Genomic DNA, 23,013 nt, shown 5'->3' with positions numbered 1-23,013 from the left:
GCTGCATTATAGCCCAAACATGAAGACCGCTAATGAAGGTCGTAAAAATATGCTATATCCTTTTTATGTTCGTTTCTTTACAGTTGTAGGTAGGTACTAGGTAGATAGGTAGGTATATATGCGAAATTTATAGACATAATGTCAAAAATGTATCACACATATCATTATTATGTCATCATGAATGTGTTATCCTTAATCCTACATTTTCAAATATTTATTTCGAAACGACCAGACGAGGCAGAAATCTTCGCTGATCGTAAATGGAACTCGAGGTTAATTTACAAGGGTACGGTATATTAAAAAAAAAGAGCACCCAGATCGATATATCATAGTACATGGAGAGCTATACTGCTATTGAACGAGACGCGGCGATAAGCTTTCAATTTGGAAACTTTACGCGCCTTTAGTTTTTGACACCTTCGATGGTAGAATTTGATTGACATCATTAATCGAGAAAAGACTAATAATCGGGGCGTGACTGAAACGACGCGATATAATTTTTTTCTGCGGCCCTTTCACATAATTAAATGTACGATGCTATAAGGGTAAACTTACCGTTAAAAACTTGGCAGATTAATGTTAAATCAGAGTTCTCCGAGTAAGGTCCAACCACCGTGGTTCGTGGCACGTTTCGTTCATCCAGAATTACCACTTTTTCGGGCGGTACTGAAATCAGAAATTGAAACGGTGTATCAGAAATATTATTGTCTAATGATTGAGGAAGAATGGAGTGAATGAGAGGGGGAGGGGGTGGACAAAATTCATACAAGGAATAGATAGATGAGGATCACAATTCAATGACTTGAAATCTAAAAATGTACATATACCTACCTTAGTAAATACAAGGAGGCAATTTCTGACGCCTTCAGCATAAAAATAACTTACATAATAATATAGGTATTTATGTAAATGGAAAAATCGAAGTGAAGAATTGCCTGATTTGAGCCCATCTGAAAAGGCTGGAGAATTTGCTGTTTATGGCAAAAAAGTGAATTTATACATATGAAATTTGAGTAATGAGTACGGAATGGGTTCTCAGGGGGAGAAGGGAGGCGGCTTGACAACTTTTCCTAAAATTGAAACTTTCTGACAACTATTCCAAAAATTGGCACTTTATGACTTGTTTTCCAAAAAATGACACTTTTTGACAACTTTTCGAAAAATTGACACCTTTTGGACAACTTTTCAAAAAGTGACATTTTTTGTCAACTTTTCCAAAAATTGAAACTTTTTGACTTGTTTTCAGTAAAATGACACTTTTTGACAACTTTTCAAAAATAGACGCTTTTTGACAACTATTTTAAAAATTGACACTTTTTGACAACTATTTTAAAAATTGACACTTTTTGACAATTTTTCCTAAAATTAACTCTTTTTGATAACTATTTCAAAAATTGACAATTTCTGACAACTCTTTCATGAAATTGAAACTATTTAACAACTTTTTCTACAATTGACACAACTTGAAAACTTTTTAAGAAATTAACACAATTTGACAATTTTTCTAAAAATTGACACTTATTGACAACTTCTTCAAAAATTGATGTTTTTGCCAACTTTTCCTAAAATTCACACCTTTTTGCCTCTTTTTAAAAAATTGACACTACTTGACAACGTTTCCTAGAATTGCACTTTTTGACAACTTTTTCATTGACACTTTCTGACAACTTTTTGCAATGTTGACACTTCCTTACAACTTTTCCAAAAAATGACGCTTTTTGACAACTTTTCCAAAAATGTACACCATTTGACAACGTTTCAAAAAATGACACCATTCTTACAACTTTTTCAAAAATTGACACTTCTTGACAACTTTTTTCAAAAATTGACACATATGGACTTCTTTTCCAAAAAATGACACTTTTTGACAACTTTTCACAAATGAACACTTATTGACAACTTTTTCAAAAATTGATGTTTTTGCCAACTTTTCCTAAAATTGACACCTTTTTGCCTCTTTTTAAAAAATTGACACTTTCTGACAACTTTTTGTAATGTTGACACTTCCTTACAACTTTTCCAAAAAATGACACTTTTTGACAACTTTTCCAAAAATGTACACTATTTGACAACATTTCAAAAAATGACACCATTCTTACAACTTTTTCTTGACAACTTTTTTCAAAAATTGACACTTTTTGACTTGTTTTCTAAAAATTGACACTTTTTGCCTAGTTTTCCAAAAATTGACACATATGGACTTCTTTTCCAAAAAATGACACTTTTTGACAACTTTTCACAAATGAACACTTTCTGACAACTTCTTCAAAAATTGACACTTTTTGACAATTTTGTTTAAAATCATCACTTTTTGACAACTAAGTATTTCAAAAATTGACACTTTTTGACAACTTTTCCAAAAATGTACACTATTTGACAACTTTTCCAAAAATGACACCATTCTTACAACTTTTTCTTGACAACTTTTTTCAAAAATTGACACTTTTTGACTTGTTTTCTAAAAATTGACACTTTTTGCCTAGTTTTCCAAAAATTGACACATACCCGTGCAACAATGGCCATGCTAATTTCGATGTGAATGTCGACCCATCCACATCCGTCACTTTTGGATGCCACATGTCGATGTGAATTTCGACCCTGTGTCGAGCTAATTGTCGATGTAATTGTCGACTGATGTTGATCTACATTCGTGTCGACAATTGGCTCTACACAGGGTCGAAATTCACATCGACATGGGGCATCCAAAAGTGACGGATGTGGATGGATCGACATTCACATCGAAATTTATGTCGACATTGTCGCCCTCCTGCTTCGTTAAGTTATAGAATTTGAGTTAAAATTTTTAATTTTTTTTTTCAAAAATTATTTCCTCTGATGTGGCTATTGCTAGTGCTGTAAACAGCATCGATGCAAAGTCTACTTCCCAAGAAGTACAGACCAGTACAGGCGAAAAGTCTGTATAATCAAGAAGTTCAACAGAAATCCCTTATATCAAAGATGGTGCAATACTTTATCTGCGAGTATCAAACTAATCCATTTTCATGTTGACATGTCGATGTTAATGTTGATGTGAAATTCGACATCAACAAATACATCCACAATAACAGCCTCATATCATCTACAACTCCAAACTGCGGAAAAGTGAATAATTTCATCAATTCCCTAAAAAATTTGTTTTCCACATTGAACAAGATCATATTTTTGAATGTTTACTAAAATTTTAAACACTAAAACAGAAATTTTAATTTTGAAAAAGTGGTCGACATAGTTGTAGATGTAAATTTCGAGCATCGAATTTTACATCTACATGTCGAGATGGCATGTCGAGGTATCAGAAATAATGAGAAAATTACGAAAATTTTCATTTACCTGGCTTTTGTATGGACAGAAGATTCCTACTAAATAATTAATTGATCACTTTTCCATCATATGTTGGAAAAAAACGTAGTCGATGTAAATGTCGACGTCGACAATTGTTGTGCGGGTATGGACTTCTTTTCCAAAAAATGACACTTTTTGACAACTTTTCACAAATGAACACTTTCTGACAACTTCTTCAAAAATTGACACTTTTTGACAATTTTGTTTAAAATCAACACTTTTTGACAACTAAGTATTTCAAAAATTGACACTTTTTGACAACTTTTCCAAAAATGTACACTATTTGACAACTTTTCCAAAAATTGACACTTCTTGACAACTTACTTTTTGACTTGTTTTCCAAAAAATTGACACTTTTTGACTAGTTTTTCAATAACTGACACATATTGACTTCTTTTACAACTAAGTATTTCAGAGATTGACACTTTTTGACAATTTTTCCCAAAATAACGCCTTTTGACAACTATTTCAAAAATTGACACAACTTGACAACTTTTTAAAAAAGTGCCACAATTTGAGAGTTTTTCTAAAAATTGACACTTATTGACAACTTTTTCAAAAATTGATAGCTTTGCCCCCTTTTTCTAAAATTGACACTTTTTGCCTCTTTTTAAAAATTGACACTATTTGACAACTTTTCCTAGAATTGCATTTTTTGACAACTTTTTTAAAAATTGACACTTTTCGACAACTTTTTCAAAAATTTACACTTTCTGACAACATTTTATAATGTTGACACTTCCTTACAACTTTTCCCAAAAAATTACACTTTGTAAAATTAGCATTTTTTGACATTGTTTGTAAATTGACACTTTTTTACAACTTTTCCAAAAATTGACACCTCTTGACAACTTTTTACAAAAAATTGGCACTTTTTGGCATTTTTTCCTAAAATTGACTCTATGTTATAACTTCTCCTACAACTGACACTATTGGACAACTTTTCTAAAAATTGACACTTCTTGACAACTTTTTCAAAAATTGACACTTTCTGACAATTTTTCTGAGAATTGCACCATTTGACAACTTTTCTAAATATTGCCACTTTTGGACAGTTTTTCTGACAACTTTTTTTAAAATTGACACTTTTTGACAATTTTTCAGAGAATTGACACTTGCTGACAACATTTTCAAAAATTGACACGTTTTGACTTGATTAAATTCGGCAATGAAAAAACTTGAACCATATAAATTATGTACTTTGGCAAATTTTTCAAAAAATACTTCTTGTTTGGCAGATTTTGAACAAAAAAATGACTTTAAACGAGAAAATCAATTCTTTCCGGATGTTTTGGGTGGTGAGAGGGTACAAAAATTTATGGACCTACAACTTTCAAAAATTAGCGCCCCCCCCCCCCAACAAAAGTAACACAAAAGGCCTGATTATCTCGCAGAGAAATTTGTATTGCCAATTTTTCTAATAATGAAAAATATTAAGCTAACACCCTTTTTTATCGTTTAAAAATGCTGTGCTTGCCACTTGAATTGTCGTTGGAGAAATTCGCGTTTAATTTTTTCAGCATTTGTGATTTGCAAGCTTATACACTGGGAGTAAAAAAAACATTCACAATAAAAATACAAAACTGTATGAATTCTCTCATAATACCTTCCCTGGCAAGTAAATTACACTTTTTCAAATTACAGATTTAACGATCCGTTTAAGCATGACAGCAAATATTATAGCTCGGCACTTTTGTCAAAATGTACGCCTAAAGAAGAACCTAAAGTAGTGTAAACGATTCTGCGTAAATCGACGCTATAATCTCTTATGAATTTGCGATAAAGTGATGCGGAACCGATATTTAATTAACATAAAGAGGCGTGGGAGGTGAATATTAAATCGATGTCGAATGACAGCGTTAAATAATTTACACCTATACCTGCCTATGCTTTAAAATTATACTCTATATGGGTATCGAAATAACAACGTATCAACGTCATAAGCTCTCAATTCGCGAATTGACATCAGATTTCTCAACCACGTCATAAAACTACAAAAAGATTTTTTCGATTATTATTTCGCATTTCCTGCATAAATATTCGATAACGTTTTTACGCTTAGAATTCGATATGGATAGGTAGGTAGGTAGGTAGGTAGGTAGGTAGGTACTAGGTAGGTAGATTTCGCACTCAATACGTCACGTTCTGGTAGGTATCAAATTCGATATTCGCAAATTAAAAATGTACATAGGATATATCAAGTACCCGTACTTAAAATCTGTTATCGTGGTGGCTTATTCGTCTAATTAATTAGTGAAATTAATAGCTAAAAACCATCTCTGACGTGATATTATGCTTTCTCATTAAAATCACATCCAACGAGGTTACAATATTTTTCTAGTGTAAAAAATTATTCATCGAGGATTTTACTCGCTTAAGATAAATTTTAATTTAGCATTAAACGCCGCATAAATCTCACAATTTCAATGTTTTACGCCAAAGATGAAAAGAAGAAGAAGCTGGAAGACTTGGTTTATCGACCGTGGAAATATTGGCCAAGTAGTTTTCTTTTTTTCTGCGTTGTTATTGTGCGGTAAAATCGCAGCAGACTAAACGCTATAACAATTTTTTAAACGCAGATTTTCAATTTTATGAAATTTTAATCCAATTATGAAAATTTTCCTGTAATGGATTTTTTTTTTATAGAATCGTTAGGTATTTTGTTACTAAAAGAATCCAGACTATTACCTACGTTAAGAGTTTGAAGGGGGGAGTGGCAAAGCATAACAAAAAATTCATTTTCAAAAATTTCCAAGCAAATTCCAGTGATCTCAAATATTTAATAATGGCCTTCAAACCTTCATTTAGAAACTTGAAATTTTTTCCCCTTTAAAAACTTACCTATACAAACTCTATATAGGCAGGTTTGTGAGCAACAAATACAAAAATTCTGAAAAAAATTTTACAAGTGTACGGGAGCATTGAACCACTCCGTTTCGCCCCTAATATATTGGATTTTATCGCCGAAAAAGCACACGTCCGTGGTGGTGGTAAATTTGGTGTAAATCGCGAAGGCGACGTGCCAATAGGAGGCGTTGAGAGTGCAAAAAAATTCATAACATCGACTCGATTACGATTCAAATGCCTCGCGTACTGTATTCGTAATAAAACCGTCGTATGTTTTGAGGCTGCTCGTTGCCTTCGTTTAAAATAGCTTTACAGATAAATAAAGCTCATTCATTACATCGCTATACAGCGTTGGCACGTAGCCCTGCTGAGTTCACGTATACAGTATTCCGAAACCGAAAAAAAAAATAATAATAAAATAAAAATAAAAACAAAACTGCCGAATAGAGAATGTGGCTGTTGGCCTGAACACTGCGAAGCCCCGATTGTATTCTTCAATTACCTACGTCGAACCCTTTTCATTCGTATAGATGCGTATTTGTCGACGCTGATTTCATTATTTATTTTTCGATGATAAAATCGCGATAAAAATACACCGCCGGAGGGGTTTTTTCCATCATCGCCGGTACACCATATACATGTAAATTCAAACACGTGTAACTACAGAATGCGATCGAAAAAAAAATCATTCCAACACCTATTTTAATCCGATAGGTACCTGGAGAAAGTTAATTTGAAAAAATTTATGCATTTTTTTCCCTCTCACTACGTAAATTTTACCACCGCACCGGAATTGTGTTGCTTTAAAAACGATACCTATCCTGTTTTACTCGCTCGAGGTTTTTTTTTTCTTTCGCTCTGGCTTCTTTATAGAAAATATCCAATTAAAGTTTAAAAAGAATGCTTTCTGTCTAATCAAGCGAAAAAGAGTTTATTGATTAAAATTCGGTCGCTGTCGAGTATCGATAAGCTTTTCCTCACAGCGATGAGATGGTGAAAAAAATCACGCTGGTTTAACTCTCTGGTCACATATTTGACGTCAATTTATCACCAGGTAATGTGATTTTGGACGTTTGCAACGTGTAGGTGGTTCGCGTTACGGTTACGAGTGGATTAACGCGATTCGCAGCTGCGAATTGGATAGGTCGTGGATAAGAGATAGGTATATAGTCGTATTTGTCCTCCATTTTCAACCGATGCTAGACTGACGAATGGGTATATTTTTTTATGAAAGTGGCCCTTGATGAGATAGATTCGAAATTTCAAACACCTATTTATTGATTTATAATTATTTCGATGGAGAAATATGGCCGAAAAATATTTAATTTTACGTAGGTAGCTCTGGATCTAGTTTTAGGGACACCTTTTCACCTATACTGTTGGGAAACATATTAAATAACAGTAATTGAACCCTCTTTTTTAAAACGGATTTTTCCGAGACGTCTCGCAAAAGACGTACTTAGCTAATGTAAACCACTAAAATTAAACCAAAAAAAAAAGGAAGAAAAATTTCGAACAAAAGTTATAATGCAGATGAATTTTTTGCTCCACAACCCACAAATAAAGTAAATTAGTTCCGATTCACAGTATTTTTGGAGAAAGGGAAAATAAAACACGTTGACACTACAAATTTCTCGGTGAGATAAGCAGGCCTTTTTTGTTAATTTGGAGGGGTGGAGGTGGAGGCGGTCTCTAATTCACGAAAGTTACAAGTCCATAATTTTTTGTATCCCCTCCCCACCCAAAAAATCCAGAAAGAATTGATTTTCGCATATAAATGGTCCTTTTATGTTCTAAAACTGCCAAAAAAGTTACATTTTTTGACAAATTTGCTTACAAAGGTTCAGTTTTTTTCTGTGCCAAATTTGCCCAAGTCAAAAAGTGTCCATTCTTGGAAAAGATGTCAAAAAGTGTTAATTTTTGGAAAAGTTTTCAAATAGTGTCAAGTTGTCAGAAAGTGTCAATTTTGGGAAAAAATGTCAAAATGTGCCAATGTGAGGAAAACTTGCCAATTTTTGGAAAATTTTGTCAAAGTGTCAGTTTTTGAAAAAGTTGTCCTAAATGTGTTAATTTTTGGAAAATTTGTCTAAGTGGTGTCAATTTTTGAAAAAGATGTCAAAAAGTGTTAATTTTTGGAAAAGATGCCAAAAGGTGTTGATTTTTGGAAAAGTTGTCAAATAGTGTCAATTTTGGGTGAAGTTGTCAAAATGTGCCAATGTTAGGGAAAGTTGCCAATTTTTGGAAAATTTTGTCAAAAAGTGTTAGATTTTGAAAAAGTTGTCTAAATGTGTAAATTATTGGAAAATTTGTCTAGTTAAATGGTGTCAATTTTTGGAAAAGATGTCAAAAAGTGTTGATTTTTGGAAAAGTTGTCAAATGGTGTCAATTTTGGGAAAAGTAGTCAAAATGTGCCAATGTTAGGAAAAGTTGTCAATTTTTGGAAAATTTTGTCAAAAAGGGTCTATTTTTCAAAAAGTTGTCTAAATGTGTTAATTTTTGGGAAAATTTGTCTAAATGGTGTCAATTTTTGAAAAATATGTCAAAAACTGTTAATTTTTGGAAAAGTTGTCTAAATGGTGTACATTTTTGGAAAATATGTCAAAAAGTGTTAATTTTTGGAAAAGTTGTCAAATAGTGTCAATTTTAGAAAAAGTTGTCAAATAGTGTCAATTTTAGAAGAAGTTGCCAAAAAGTGTCAATTTTGGGAAAAGTTGTCAAAAAGTGCCAATGTTAGGAAAAGTTGTCAATTTTTAAAAAAGTTGTCTCAATGTGTTAATTTTTGGAAATTTTTTTCAAGTGGTGTCAATTTTTGGAAAAGATGTCAAAAAGTGTTGATTTTTGGAAAAGTTGTCAAATAGTGCAATTTTAGAAATTGTTGCCAAAAAGTGTCAATTTTGGGAAAAGTTGTCAATTTTTGGAAAAGTTGTCTAAATGTGTTGATTATTGAAAAATTTGTCAAGTGGTGTCAATTTTTGAAAAAGTTTTAAAAAAGTGTTAATTTCTGGAAAATGAGTTGTCAAAAAGTGTCAATTTTTGAAAAAGTTGTCTAAATGTGTTGATTTTTGAAAAATTTGTCAAGTGGTGTCAACTTTTGAAAAAGTTGAGAAAAAGTGTTAATTTCTGAAAAATGAGTTGTCACAAAGTGTCAATTTTTGAAAAAGTTGTCAGAAAGTGTTAATTTTGAGAAAAGTTATACCAATTTTTGAAAATGTTGTTAGAAAAAGGCAATCTTGAATAAATTTGTCAAAATAGTGTCAATTTTTGAAAAAACTGTCAAAAAGTGTTGATTTTTAAAAAATTTGTCAAAGGGTCAATTTTTGAAAAAGTTGTCAAAAAGTGTAAATTTTTTGAAAATCTTGTCAAATCCCCTACTTAGTGCCAATTTTAGGAAAATTAGTCAAAAAGCATCAATTTTTGAAAAAGTTGTCAAAAAGTGTAAATTTTAGGAAAATTAGTCAGAAATGTCAATTTTTCTTGGGGGGGGGTGGGTGTCAAAAAGTTTCAATTTTTGAATAAGTAGTCAAGCAGTGCCATTTTTGTAACAAATTGTTGAAAAATTTCTTTTGGTGTGAAAATAGCCAAAAAGTGTCAATTTTGAAATTGTCAAAAGGGGCCAATTTCAGCAAAATTGTCAAATATTGCGCCACGTTGATGTATATTGAATTTGGCACACCATTTCACTCCATTTTTGATTTTTGACTGGCTAAATCGATAGGCATTTCAAAGTTTTAAAGAAATCGTCAGAATTACCCAACATGCCCAACATGGTAAATATCTGCAAAATTGAAAATTTGTAGTTTTTTGCTAATATTTTGAAAATGAAGCCTTCTAGAAAAAAAACCGACTTCAGGTAGATGATTGTAAATCTCTTTATAACTTCAATAAATCTTCCTTCTGTGTCCAGAAGGTGCCTCAACGTATCGGGAGTTATATGTATTTCCCGAGTTTTTTTCTTATTGAATGTTTTATTAATGTTATTTGCACAATTTCTGGACCATTTTGAAAAATTCAATCTCCTGCAAAGACCCTCAATTCTTCAATTAGCTGGTCGAACTTTTTTAAAACTACTCTATGGATTCTGATGCTCGATTAAAGAAAATGGTGAAAATTGATTGAAATTGATGACTGAGTGACCGAGGAGCTTACCTATTTGTCAGTAGAATTTTTTGAGTCTAATTTCTCGCAATTTGTTTTAAAAAATCTCCCAAAACGATACTTAAAAATTTATCCATAAAAACGTGTAGCGATTTCAAACAATCGGAGCTTCAAATTGGAATTTCCTGTTTCGAAGCTTCGTTTCGATGATAAGGTGAAATACTGCATTACTTGAACGACATTAATTGAGAGCTCTAGTGACAAGTATTCTTGACAGATTTCGACTGGTAATTTAAAGCAGGTACAATTGTGTAAGTGGAAACGAGTCAAGAAGGAAGCGTGAAAGGGTAAAAATGAACGTTAAAACGCTCCAGTCTCTATTTCTAAAACTGATAGGTATATAAGTACTCGCTCGTATTTCGTTTTTTAAAAGCTAAACACTGCGAAACGAAACAATAGCAAAACGACCTAAAAAGCTCGAAATTATTCCTCTCAATTATCTCGATATAAACGTTCTCTTTTTTTTTCCTCGAGCATATTCCGCGTATAAAAGCTAATCCACGTTAATGAGTAGAGAACCACGATGAGGACGACTATACGCGGTGCGAAGGTAAAAAACCACGAAACCTTTTCTCTTTTTTTCTCTCACGAGTAAATGGTATAAATCGTAGGTACCGTAGGGTCAATTTAGTGGCACATATTCAATTCTTGAAATGTATTTGTCACTGTCACCTAACAAAAGTATGAAATATTTCCTCGACTGGAATCGATAACCGAAGAGAAAAAGATCAGACCAACCATGAAATAGAAAATGGGAGAAAAAAGTTTCCTCGTCGGTTTCCTCTTCGCTTCTGCAGGCGTTCTCTTTATCAAATCTGGACGAGGAAGTTTAAATGTTAAAAAAGTTGCCTATTGAATTCGCCGCAAATATGACAGTGAATAAATGTAGACCACGTTGCGTTTCGTTCTCTGTCGATTCGACGTTAATATCGCTTATTAGAGCGATGACGTGGAAACGGTCGCGGGGCTTGGAATCGAAGCAGTAGGGCGAATGTCGCGAGCATTTGTTGATGGAATTGATTTCGCATTCGTCATCTCGTGCTCGACGAAGAAAAAAAAAGAAATACTGAACGACGACGACGTGCTTACGAGCATACAACTTTAATATATTAAAATTTCATCGTCAAAATAAACACGAATATGGAATACGACGGTACCGCGTTATACAATCGAGCAAACGTGACCGAAGAATTTTTTCACTGTATTTCATTCGTGAAATCCTTTCTACGTGTTGATGAGCGCATTTTTTGGTATTTTCGATCGACTCGAAACGAAGCGAGATGATTCTCGTAGCTGCAGCTACGATAAATTGAAATTTTCAATTTGAAATAAAATTTCATTTGCAAATATAAGAATGGTCTGAATTTGTGAGTTTTTCAAATCCCACCTCACCGTATGAAATAATCTACATGGTTTCTTTTTCTCTGAAATTAAGCTGACAAAAGAATCTTTGGAAAGACCATGGTCTGAAACCATCCTAACCAAAATTTCAGCTGTCCAAATTGATTTTTCGATCATTGGAAAATTTTTGAAAATTCAAAATTGACCATTTTAGATACTTTTATATTTTTTGAAAAAATCAATCCGGAAACCCTGAACCGAATTTCATCGACGTGTTTAAAGGATTTATACACGATGTTGGTAAACAAAAAATTGCTCTTGAAATGCTTGAGAGATTTTTATGCAGAAAGTCTCAAAAGTTCAAAAATCGGGACCCCACTCCTCTATCTTGCTTTTTTAAAAAAGTTGAAGCCGTTTAAAGTTGGAAATTCAATTTTTTTCAAAGTAGATATTTAAAAAATCGCCATGATTTTTAACTTTTTCGATAAAATTCTTGTCATCAACTTTGAACAGCTCCAAGTTTCTTATGAAGCAAGATAGAGAAAGTGGAATTGAGGTTGGAAAATTTTTCAGCTTTTGGGACGTTTTTACTCCCAATTGAACTTTTGAAATCTGCTCCTCATCATCCTCCCATCTGAGACAAAAAATGTCTAAGGAAAAAAATTCAAATTCTCGAATAAAAGATCAACACTAAAACTTCAAAGCATTTTTCTCAAAAAAGTGATTTCGTTGATTTTATTCACCAACGCCAAAAAATTGCACAAAAGTTTTCTAATATTTTACCTTTTCATTTTGACAGAAATGAAGGGAAATTTTCATTTTTAGCCCAATAGTTAGATAAGTACATTTTTTTCTTTACTTTCATTTTTGGTTCACATTGCCGTGGTTTCTCTATCATTTGAAGCTTTCAAATCCAGAAAATCAAGTTAGTATCGAATACTTTGAGCTGTTTGGGGAGGGGGAGGGAGGGACTCAGAACTCTTGAGCTTCACTCATAAGATTTCGAGGATTCAAAAATCAAAAAATTTCAGGGACAAAAATTCATTTTCAGAATTTAGGTGAATTTTTAAAAATTTAAGTTTGGTTCATTTGTCAAAAAAAAAATCAAAATTATTGATTAAATACACACAAAAGGCTGGAATTTGGTTTGCACCCTTTTTTTGGCCTCCCAAGTTGATTGGAGATGATTTCGAATTGTTCTGGAACCGAAAAGGGATTTTCCGATTCTCAAGTTTTCGAAAAATTTTGTATGGTAAGTGAAGTGAAAATGAAGTTCTGCACCTTCAAACTCGGATGTACCATTTCTGAGACACTTCCGATCGATTAAAGCAGATATTTTCAAAACTTTTTTTGTACTAATTCAAATTCAAAATTTTCTTCAGGAATTATTCGGGGGGGGGAAGACGAGGGAAAAATCAAAATTTCACTAAATTGACCAAGAAAGCTGAAATTTAAGATATACCCTATTTTCGACATGCCAAATCGATTGGAAACTGTTTTAAACCGTTTTGAGCAGTTCATGGAGCCTCCAGCAGATTTTTAAAACTCGAAATTTCCCTAAAATTTCATCAAACGGAGATGGAAAGTCGAAATTCATTCCGCAAACTAATTTCAATACGCTACGAAGTCGACTTCTGGTGGATTTCAAGTCGTTTTGGAGCCTCCAGCGGTTTTTTGAAAGGTCGTATGGCGCTTTTTGGAAAATTGAAATTTCCAAAAAGTAGCTGGAAGCTTCAAAACCATTATTTGAAACCACCATGTGCAGTCGACTTCATATCGCATTGAAATTAGTTTGCGAAGAAAATTTCAGCTTGTCAACTCAATTTGGTAAAATGTTGCGGGAATTTCAAGTTTCAAAAATCTACTAGAGGCTCCAGTAATTTTCAAAAAGTCGCTGGAGGCTCCAAAATGACTTGAAATTTACCTGCGGTACTTCGTAGCGCATTGAAATTAGTTTGCAGAATAAATTTCAGCTTTCAAACTCCATTTTGATGAAATTTTGTGGAAATTTTGAGTTTCAAAAATCTGCTGGAGGCTCCAGAACTGCTCAAAATGGTTTGAAACAGCTTCCAATCGATTTGGCATGTCGAAAATAGGGTATATCCCAAATTTCAGCTTTCTTGGTGAATTTGGTAAAATTTTGATTTTTTCCCTCATTTTTGGCCTGCATTTGATTTTCAAAAATTCACCAAAACTCGAAAAACGCACTTTGGCACTTGAAATTTTGACAGGTGATAAATTTTTGCCTGATCTCTTGATCTACCTTTGTACGGTTTGAAAAATTTTGTGCAAGTCCTATGTTGGAACGCAAAATCTGCGATTTCAGCTGACCTGCCAATCAAAATGGCCACCATTTTGTGAGTAGGGCCACCTTTTTTTTTGAGTACAAGTGCTAGAAATGTTCTTTAGGACTCTTCCTTTGAGAAAAAAGTTGTCCAGGAGGATCGACGGGGGGGGTGTAGGAATAGATTCCTAAGTGGGGCTCCCCGACTAATACTCATGTCCGAATTAAATTTGCAATAGTGAGAAAATGTGCCAAAATTTGACACTCAAAGGTCAGATTTGGGCTCTCAAATCGCGTCCAACAGAAAAAATCAAGGAATATGAATACCTTCTACCCACGAAACAGAATCAGTTTATACTCAGGCAAGAACAACGGGGGAATCAATCCGACCACTCGTCCAGATTCCTAAAAAATCATTTGAGAATCAACTCACCCACACAGCCCTCTTAAGTGCATAATAAATATATAACAAACATGTACTCCGATATTAGCGAATTATTTATCTTGATTTTCACGTATCAATTAGTTCGTTATAAATACAATTCTCCACGTTCAGTCTCAAAATCGCCAACTTTAAAATTGTAATTTCAAAAAATACAAAAAGTTTTCGCCGAAAACACGACCGAAGAATATAAATGTCGAATATTCAGCTACATAAAAGAAACCTCGCCCTCGCGCCAGCGAAGAAAAAAATCTCATCCGCTTCAATCCGAGCATTAATTCAGCTTTCAGCCGAAGAATTCTCGATAGCTGGTTCTCGAACAAGGAGAAGAAGACGAAAGAAAAAAAAATAACGACTATTTTAAAAAATCTGAAATATCATAATATATGCCATAGAATAGAAAAATAAAACGAAAGGAAATCTCTACTTGAATAATTTGTATGATTCTATTTCCGTAAATCGTAAAAATACGTAATTTAATAAAAAAAAAAAAAAAGAAGAAGAACTCGTCTATATCTCGGCGTTAGTAGTACGCCGAAGAGGAGCGAATATTTCAAAAATTTCACTCCATTATCGCAAATAATAACGTTATTTTAGAGAATTCGATAATTTTTTTTCTTCAAAAGGCCAACCAACAAAGTTGATATACGAGCTCGTAAAGTATTCTCCCCTGCTAAAAGTTCACTGTGGAAATTTTTTTTCCAGTTTTTTTTTTTAGGCCGCCTTATGTTACCAAAGCGATAATTTAAAACCTCATCTTGGAAAAAAATTCTTTTCGTATGCACACGTTTGTGAAAGCTCGAAGCTTCTTCTGCACACCTTCGCATATACCGGCCAATGTAATTACCAAGTCAAAAGCTCGTGGCGAATATTTTTGTAAAAACAACGCTTCTGTGCTGTGAGCTGGTTTTCACGCTCGAGTGTATACGAACTGCATCACAAAGCTCGACACTACCTACATTCTGTTTTATCTCGAACGTGAATTTTCTTTGAATTGACGTATTCCCCAGACAAAAAGTCAGGCAAATGTGTAAGATTACCTACAACTACGACGGTCGTTCTACGTGCGATGATTCCGTTTTTTTTCTCTCTCTCTCTCTGTCGCTCTCTCCAGCCTCTTTGCTTTTTAAAGGCTTAAACGTCGACACAAATTTTCGCATTTTTTTACATATACTTAATACACGAACGAGCCGAGCGACGACGCCACACACGATGTGTTACTTGAACCGTCAACTGAACGTAGACTCGATCGTGGTTTTACTATTAAAAAGCCAACGTATGTGTAATAAAATTACCTATTTTAACGATATTGCAAGTTCCTTACCTATTATCGTCAAATTGACTTTAGAGTTTCTGGTTTGAGCATATTTGAAATCTACTCGACAACGGTACATGGCTGCATCTTTTTCGACGACGTGATCAATTACCAAATTCGTCGACTGCGAATTCACCTCGAAATACGCTCTATTGTTGAGCACGTTTTCTTCCCACCATTTTTCCGCTCTGCTGAAGTCTTTTTCTCGAACATCGACGCTGTAAAAAGAAAAACAAAATATAAAGAAAATTAATTTAAAGTGCTTCTTTCGTTTTTCGCGATCGTCTCCTGCCCCCCGAACCCATACACGTAATATTTGCTTACAAAACAATAACACACGTAGCCAGACGCTCGAAAGCGAATATCGCGTATGCATATTTAAATAATTCGATACCCGTGTCTCTTCCCCCTCCCTGCCTTCCTCCCTCCGGCATTCACCAATTTATGCACACATATGTAGGTACTTACTCGTACAGGTACCTACAACAAAATGTCAATGACATTTTAAATATTCATTCGATAGCATTTTCCAAAACATGAGGAGGATTCGTTTACCTACTCGTACAAAAAAAAGAAGGCCTTTTGCCTTTTTTTTCTCTCGCTCTCACGGGTAGATATTGTTTTTGTTTTTTCTTGCGAGGAAGTCCGGTTTGAATCATTTATTGTTTAGAAAGATAGGTGTGCCTGGTATAGGTAGTTGTTGAAGAGGACAGAAATAAATTAGGTACGTTGAATGTTTTTTGATAAAAGGCGCGGTCACATCGTTTTATAAAATATTCATACAGTTTTTCCAAATTATTTCACAACTTCCAATTTTTCAGCCTATTGTTTGCATTCGTCGTATTGTTTCGATAACGATTGTAAAACGAAAGACTTTTAGGTGAAGTTTCTGCAAAGGAGTAGAATTTTGAAATGAGAGAAGAGAGCGTGAAAGTAATTTAAAATATTCTTATCGTATTTGATATTTGAAAAATAAATAATAAACAGCTGAAACGTATTGGTAGTAGAGTAAGTTATTCATTCATAACTCGATCAAGTACATAATTTTTCAGAAAATTCATTTACCTACCATAACTTAATAAAATCAATTTTGATGTTTGTATACGTACATTGACGATTTAGCTAGGTACATGATTGATAGATAGGTACTCAAATTTTAGCCACATTGCACAGGTTGGTTTCAAGAATTGAAGGAAAAGGATCATTGTGCTCATATAACTCAACTCAAAACTAAGCTAACCATTTTGCAAACCAGACTTCAAACCTGAAAAATGAATTGAGGGAATAAAGTGCTAAATCGTGATCAAGGGTGCCAAAACTTGACCAAATTACAATCTTTCATTACCTATTATTGACCTTTGACGTTTCACAAAACAGTTGAAAAGATGATTTATACATATTTGCCTCATGTGATTGGGATTTCGTGCTTCGCCTTATAAATGAACCTAACTTACTCGAAAATATGATTTTTAAGAACAGGCGATAGAATAATGTAAGAATCCAACATTTTATCTCAAAATGATGAATTTTTTCATACCCTTGCTCGGAGACATTCAAAAAATAACTTACCAATCCAACGAAGGAAATTTCCTAACTGGACCAAAAAATTTTGAACCAGACAAAGGGGAATCGAAAAAGAATCCGAAAATATATCACCAGTCAAATTTTTGTGCTTTTGAAAAATATTTGAAAATTCAAAGTAAGACATACCTACAAAGATTGGAAAAAATCAAAATTCTGCCAAATTGACTTAGAAAGCTAAAATTTGGTTTATACCATATATTTGACCTCCCGAAACGATTGGTGTTGGTTTCGAACCGTTTTTTTTGGTTTCTCCAATTTAAAAACGCTGCAAAGTAGGATGAAAATGAAATTTAGCTTATATTATAAACTCGGATATATCATTTGTGGCCCATTCGATAGATTCAGATGAATATTTTCAAAAACTTGGCAAACTGTGACAAAAATAATTCAACGTAAGGTTATAGTCTAGTTTGACAAATGATTTTTACAGCGTTTTTTCAAAAACTGGAGAAATCAAAAACGTGCTGGAGGCTCCAGAATGGTTCAAAACTATCACCAATCAGCTCGGCAGCTCAAAAGTAGGAAGCAAAACAAATTTCTTTTCGCAAACGATGACTTTTTCATTTTATATAAAAATAATCACTGGAGAAAATTTTGGATTTGAACCTGCAGAAATAGATTTTGATAATATACGAGCACGTGCCTAAATTGATCGAAAGGTTCACAAATATGGTGAAGCTGAGTTTGTAAGAGCTGAATTCCAATTTCACCCTATTTACAGAGTTTTTTCAAAAATCGGAGAAACCGAAAATCCACTGGAGGCTCCAGAATGGTTCGAAACCGTTACCAATCGACTCAGGAGGTTGATAATAGGGTATGAACCGAATTTCAGCTTTCTATGTGAATTTGCTGAAATTTTGAATTTTTCTCATTTTAGCCCAAATTTGAATCCAAAAATTGAAAAATGAATTTCAGCACTTAAAATTTTGGCTGGTAATATATTTTGGAATTTTTAAAAATGTATTCCAGCCATACCCCCATTTTTTCACGGGATTTTCAAATTTTCAACCCCTCACCCCCTCATACCCCTTCCCACAATATGCGCGAAAAAATAAAAAAATTGAAAAAAATGATTCTCACATAAATCCCAAAGTGATGACAATTTTTTGTGAACATTTCGCAATGATTGGTTCAACCCCTCCCTCTCCTGATATATAAAATATTGAATTTTTTGCATTTAAGGGGTGGTTCTCGGGAAGGGGTGGTAGGGGAGTCAAACATTTTTTTAGAATGGTTTTACAATTTATATCATAACTAAAATTTTGAGTGAGTTTGGTCCAGACCGAGTCAAAGGTCCGAAATCATTTACCAACTTAACCGAGGATGCCCTTTGATTTTTTCTTATTTTGGCCGTTTGAATTTTTGAAAATTCGTCAAAAATCGAAAAACGATTTTCAAAGCCTGAAATTTTGGCTGGTAATATATTTTGGAAATTTTCAAAATATACCTATTCCAGCCATGGCCCCCATTTTAACCTCCCACCCGCCCTTCAAATATGCGCGAAAAAAAAATTCTCATATAAATTCCAAAATAGTGACAATTGTTTATGAGAATTTCGAAATGATTGGTTCACCCCTTCCTGATATAAAAAAGATTGAATTTTCGCATTTACGGAGGTGGTACTCGGGTTGAAGTGGTAGGAGAGTAAAAAAAAATGTTTAGGGTGGTTTTATGCCACAGAACTAACATTTTGAGTGAGTTTCGTCCAATTCGAGTAAAGGTCCAAAATATCTAATTTTGGTCCAAATTTGAATTTTTAAAAATTTATCAAAAATTGAAAAATGAATTTCAGCACCTGAAATTTTGGTTGGTGGTACATTTTGGAGTCCTCTTTCGATTCCTTTTTGTCCGGTTCAAATTTTTCTGAGCAGATTGGGATGCTTCTGTAAGAAAAATCAACAGAGGTAGGCCACGTTTTAAAATCTCTGATAAAGCCCGAAAATTATTGAAAACATATTTTTTTTCATTCCACGATATTTCAACTCCTATTTCCCCAAACCACTCACTTTGAGCTGAATATGCGGATTGGAGTGGATCTCAAAGGAAACAATGTTGGTTCAAACTCTCATAGTTCACAATAAATGATTCAAAAATAAGTAACAGTTTTCCTCTCGAGGAATGTACCCAACACTAGGGGGGATTGCGGGGGGGGGGGGAATGTTGAAGGACTGTGATCAAATTCAGTGGAGACTCCGGATGTGCCCCTCGTAGGGAGATATGGGTCCTCAAAAAGGAGTCACTGCCGAAAAAAATCGTACTTTTTTAGTTCCAAAAGATGTTATTTGAGATTTTGCTTCGACCAAGACCACTGGCATCAAAATCCAAGAACATTTTTGGAGTTCTACTGAGCGTTTGAAAATTTGTAAATCACTTTTTTTAAAAATGAATTCTCGTTTTGAATTTTTTTTTCACGTAAATATTTCCCATTAATGAAGCCAAAACGTAGAAAGATATATTATTCTGTCAGAAATTGCGGAAATATTTTGGAATCCAGTGGTGCTAATTTAAAAATTTCGAGAAAAAATGTCCAAAAAATTGCCTAAAAATATACTTACCTACTTCAATATTTTAAGACTTTTTTTTTTTGAAAAATGGTCCACTCGAAAATATTGTTCAAGTAAGTAAAAATTGTGCCTATAAAATGTGATTTCCATTCAAATATGACCAGAAATGTGCTTTTCGGCATACTCGTATTCATTCATTTTTAAATTTTTTCATTTTGACAATTTCAGAACTGTTTTGAAAAATTTGAATCCTCATAAAACCCTCCATTTTTTGTTTGACCACCTGACATTTTTTTGCTAGATGCCCTGTGGTTCTCCTCTCTCTCGTAAAAATATTTAAAAAGTTGACAAAATATGAAACCAAGTGACTGAAAAGTTCCTGATACTAATTGTACTAAGTATACCCGGTTATAAAACATTTTCAACATGCTCGTATAATATAGCTTTAATACGTATCAAATAGCGACATGACGACATCGACGATGACGTTGACTCGATATTAATAAAATTTCAAACTTAATCTAACATCACTCAGAAATTTAATTGAACTCGATCAAATGTTTACCAATAAACATCAACTCAACACTACTTGAACTTATTCTCGTGTTTCAGTCAACTTCACATAATTCCATATACTTACAATATACCTACATTGATATACTACACTACATTATACATAGTGTATAACGTCGCTTTGACGTCATATCTACGATTTTTGTATTAATATTGAACTAGTATTTGTTCAACGTATAGTATGAGGTTGGTTGGTTGGTTGTATAGGACGTATTATAAATTGAATCGAGTCAGGATTAAAGTTTAAGAGCATGGAATACAAAACGATGAACCGACATTGTGGTAGTTTATAGTGCTTAGTTCTATGTATAGTAAATTTTGTAATAAAATAAATTCATTTGAATAAAGTCGTATTTAAACCGGTATATACCTCAATAAACGAATATAAATTTTCCGCGAATATAATGTTTAGTACTGTGTACGTCGTCTTCATCGTCTTCATATCGTCGTCGTCGTTTCTCAAACACACAGCAACGAATCTCTGATATGTATAAATGATATAATGATGCTGGCATCATAATATACTATAGGTACCTAGTGATATTCATTTTAAGTATTTTCCAACATATTTATCCTCGTGATATATCGTGCCATATACGCCAAAGGGGCACACCAGCGAAAAAAATTGAATAATGTGCAAGAAAACTTCAACATGGCAGTCACAAAGTGAATATAATCAATTTATATGAAACGAATGGGTATTCACTTCCTATCCAACTATGAGAACGACTGAAGGCTTCTTCGTACCTTCTTTTGTGATTTAAGTGCCTGCGACAAAAACGCCTATTTCGAGAGTTCACACAAATATTCATACGATGTCGTAGTAATAAGATAGGTCTTGTTGTGTATGGATGTAATACAGGGTGTCCCATAAAATCTCGTATATGGTCTTGGAAATTCCAAAACCTTTGGAGTATTTTCCCAATCAAAAAACAGATTCATGCGACAAGATTCCTATTTTCAGATTTGATGGGACACCCTGTATAAATTTAAAAACGACTTTGTCAATTTCAAATGGAGTTTTATAATAATCGATGGGGGTATAATATGGTACAGGTTGGGTACGAGCCATGCTACCGTAGAGTTGCTCGTTTAAACACGAATACGCTTTTTCCACTATCTCATTAACAAAAGGAATTATCCTAATTAGTGGCAATTTAGTATAGCCGGCATTTTGAAACAATATGACATAGTTGGCCGTTGAAAAACGCATTAGGAATTTTCTTCTTTACCATGTCAAAAAGCGTACAAAGCACAAGACACGCCAATAAGCGGCTTTTATAAATCCTTTACGAGTGCGACGCTTCTGAATTTTAGGCCAGCTTGATGCGAATCGTTTATGGTTAATCAAAAAAGGTCGTACTCTCGTATTAACTTCTCAGTGTGTATTTTTTTTACCTACCTCTTTTATCGGAAAAAATTTCAATTTGGGTTCCTACTACGTAGCTCCGAGCTTTTTGAAATATGCGTTCTTCAAGTAGTATATATAACGTATTTAGTGAAAAACTGAGAGAGAAAGAGCGCGGAAAATGAACATTTTGCGGCCAAACCTTTTGTTTGCCGGTGAAAGGACCGGTTACCGAACTCGACCGGATTTAATACGTTGATGCTATCTCAACAGGAATAATTAATCCGATTAGTATCATTATATGGAGCAAATGCTTCGGTACTAACAAGGTGGTTATTTAAATTAGAATTCGCTAACAACAAAACGCAACTCTCTACGAAATGCCAAATCCCTAGTCGATTGGTGGGTTCCAATATTAAACAAGAATACCACACAATCGATAATAATACGCTGCAGGCGACTTTTTTTTTCTCAATCCTAATACTCGCGGTATTGTGATTTTTCTTCACTTGTCTGCTTTTTAAGCTGCGCGATGAAAAATTTCTCACAAAGTTTACCCACGTACTTCGTTTAGTATATAAATAGGTCCTTTGCTCGTATTATTTTCCGAGTACAATCAACTTTTATATAAGCACGACCCTCAAGACGGGGTAATTTTCAAATATTTTATGGCAGTTTTAATTACGCGAGCTTTATTATTTCGTATACTTACTCGTGTTTCGAAATACCAACAATTATTGTCATTTTTATCAAGCTTTTGATAACTCTGATATCTGCAAGGTACCTGGAAAGTGACTCGAGAATTACTTTCTTCAACGGCGAATTAAAAAGAATGAAAATCTTCCTGCGTTGTGGTTCCCATCCCACCACAGATGAAGCATTGCAATCCCAAGCCAACTCCCAGGAGTATGGTTTATTATGAAAATGGCCTTTTAGCAAACGCAAATGTACACGTGTACGAAAGTCTTGACTATTATACCAGGTGTTCTCGCTGTACTGCACCGCCTTCCTTCTAATGGTTCAGCAACCTGAACTACACGAGTGTAAGAATGTTTGCTATATCTGGAACCTAATTGGGCGAGGTTGTTCTGATAGAGTGGTATATTTTTCGAGTGAAACACATAGGTAGGTACTAGGTACACATCTTCATATTTTTTAAGGATACCTATGTACAGTGAAATTTATGAGCATTGTGTACTTAATGTACCAAACCAAATATTGGAAAAGAAGGAGATGAAGTCGTAGATGGATAGTATATTCATATTTGTCAACAGGTAC

General features: G+C 33.8%; 1 protein-coding gene across 1 annotated transcript in view; it reads right to left on the bottom strand.

The window, feature by feature from the left end:
* Window positions 1-23,013, bottom strand: part of LOC135849364 (nephrin-like) — a 380,313-nt gene that overhangs the window by 128,370 nt on the left and 228,930 nt on the right. Inside the window, exons 3-4 of the mRNA XM_065369755.1 lie at window positions 15,736-15,944; window positions 556-666 (exon numbers count right to left, since the gene is read on the bottom strand). Of these exons, the coding sequence (XP_065225827.1) occupies window positions 556-666; window positions 15,736-15,944 (320 nt within the window). The remainder of the gene's footprint in view (window positions 1-555; window positions 667-15,735; window positions 15,945-23,013) is intronic.

This window comes from Planococcus citri, chromosome 5 (assembly GCF_950023065.1).
Source record: "Planococcus citri chromosome 5, ihPlaCitr1.1, whole genome shotgun sequence".
Classification (NCBI taxonomy): Eukaryota; Metazoa; Arthropoda; class Insecta; order Hemiptera; family Pseudococcidae; genus Planococcus; species Planococcus citri.
Note: the sequence above shows the minus strand (reverse complement) of the source record. Positions and strands in the feature narration are given on the sequence as shown.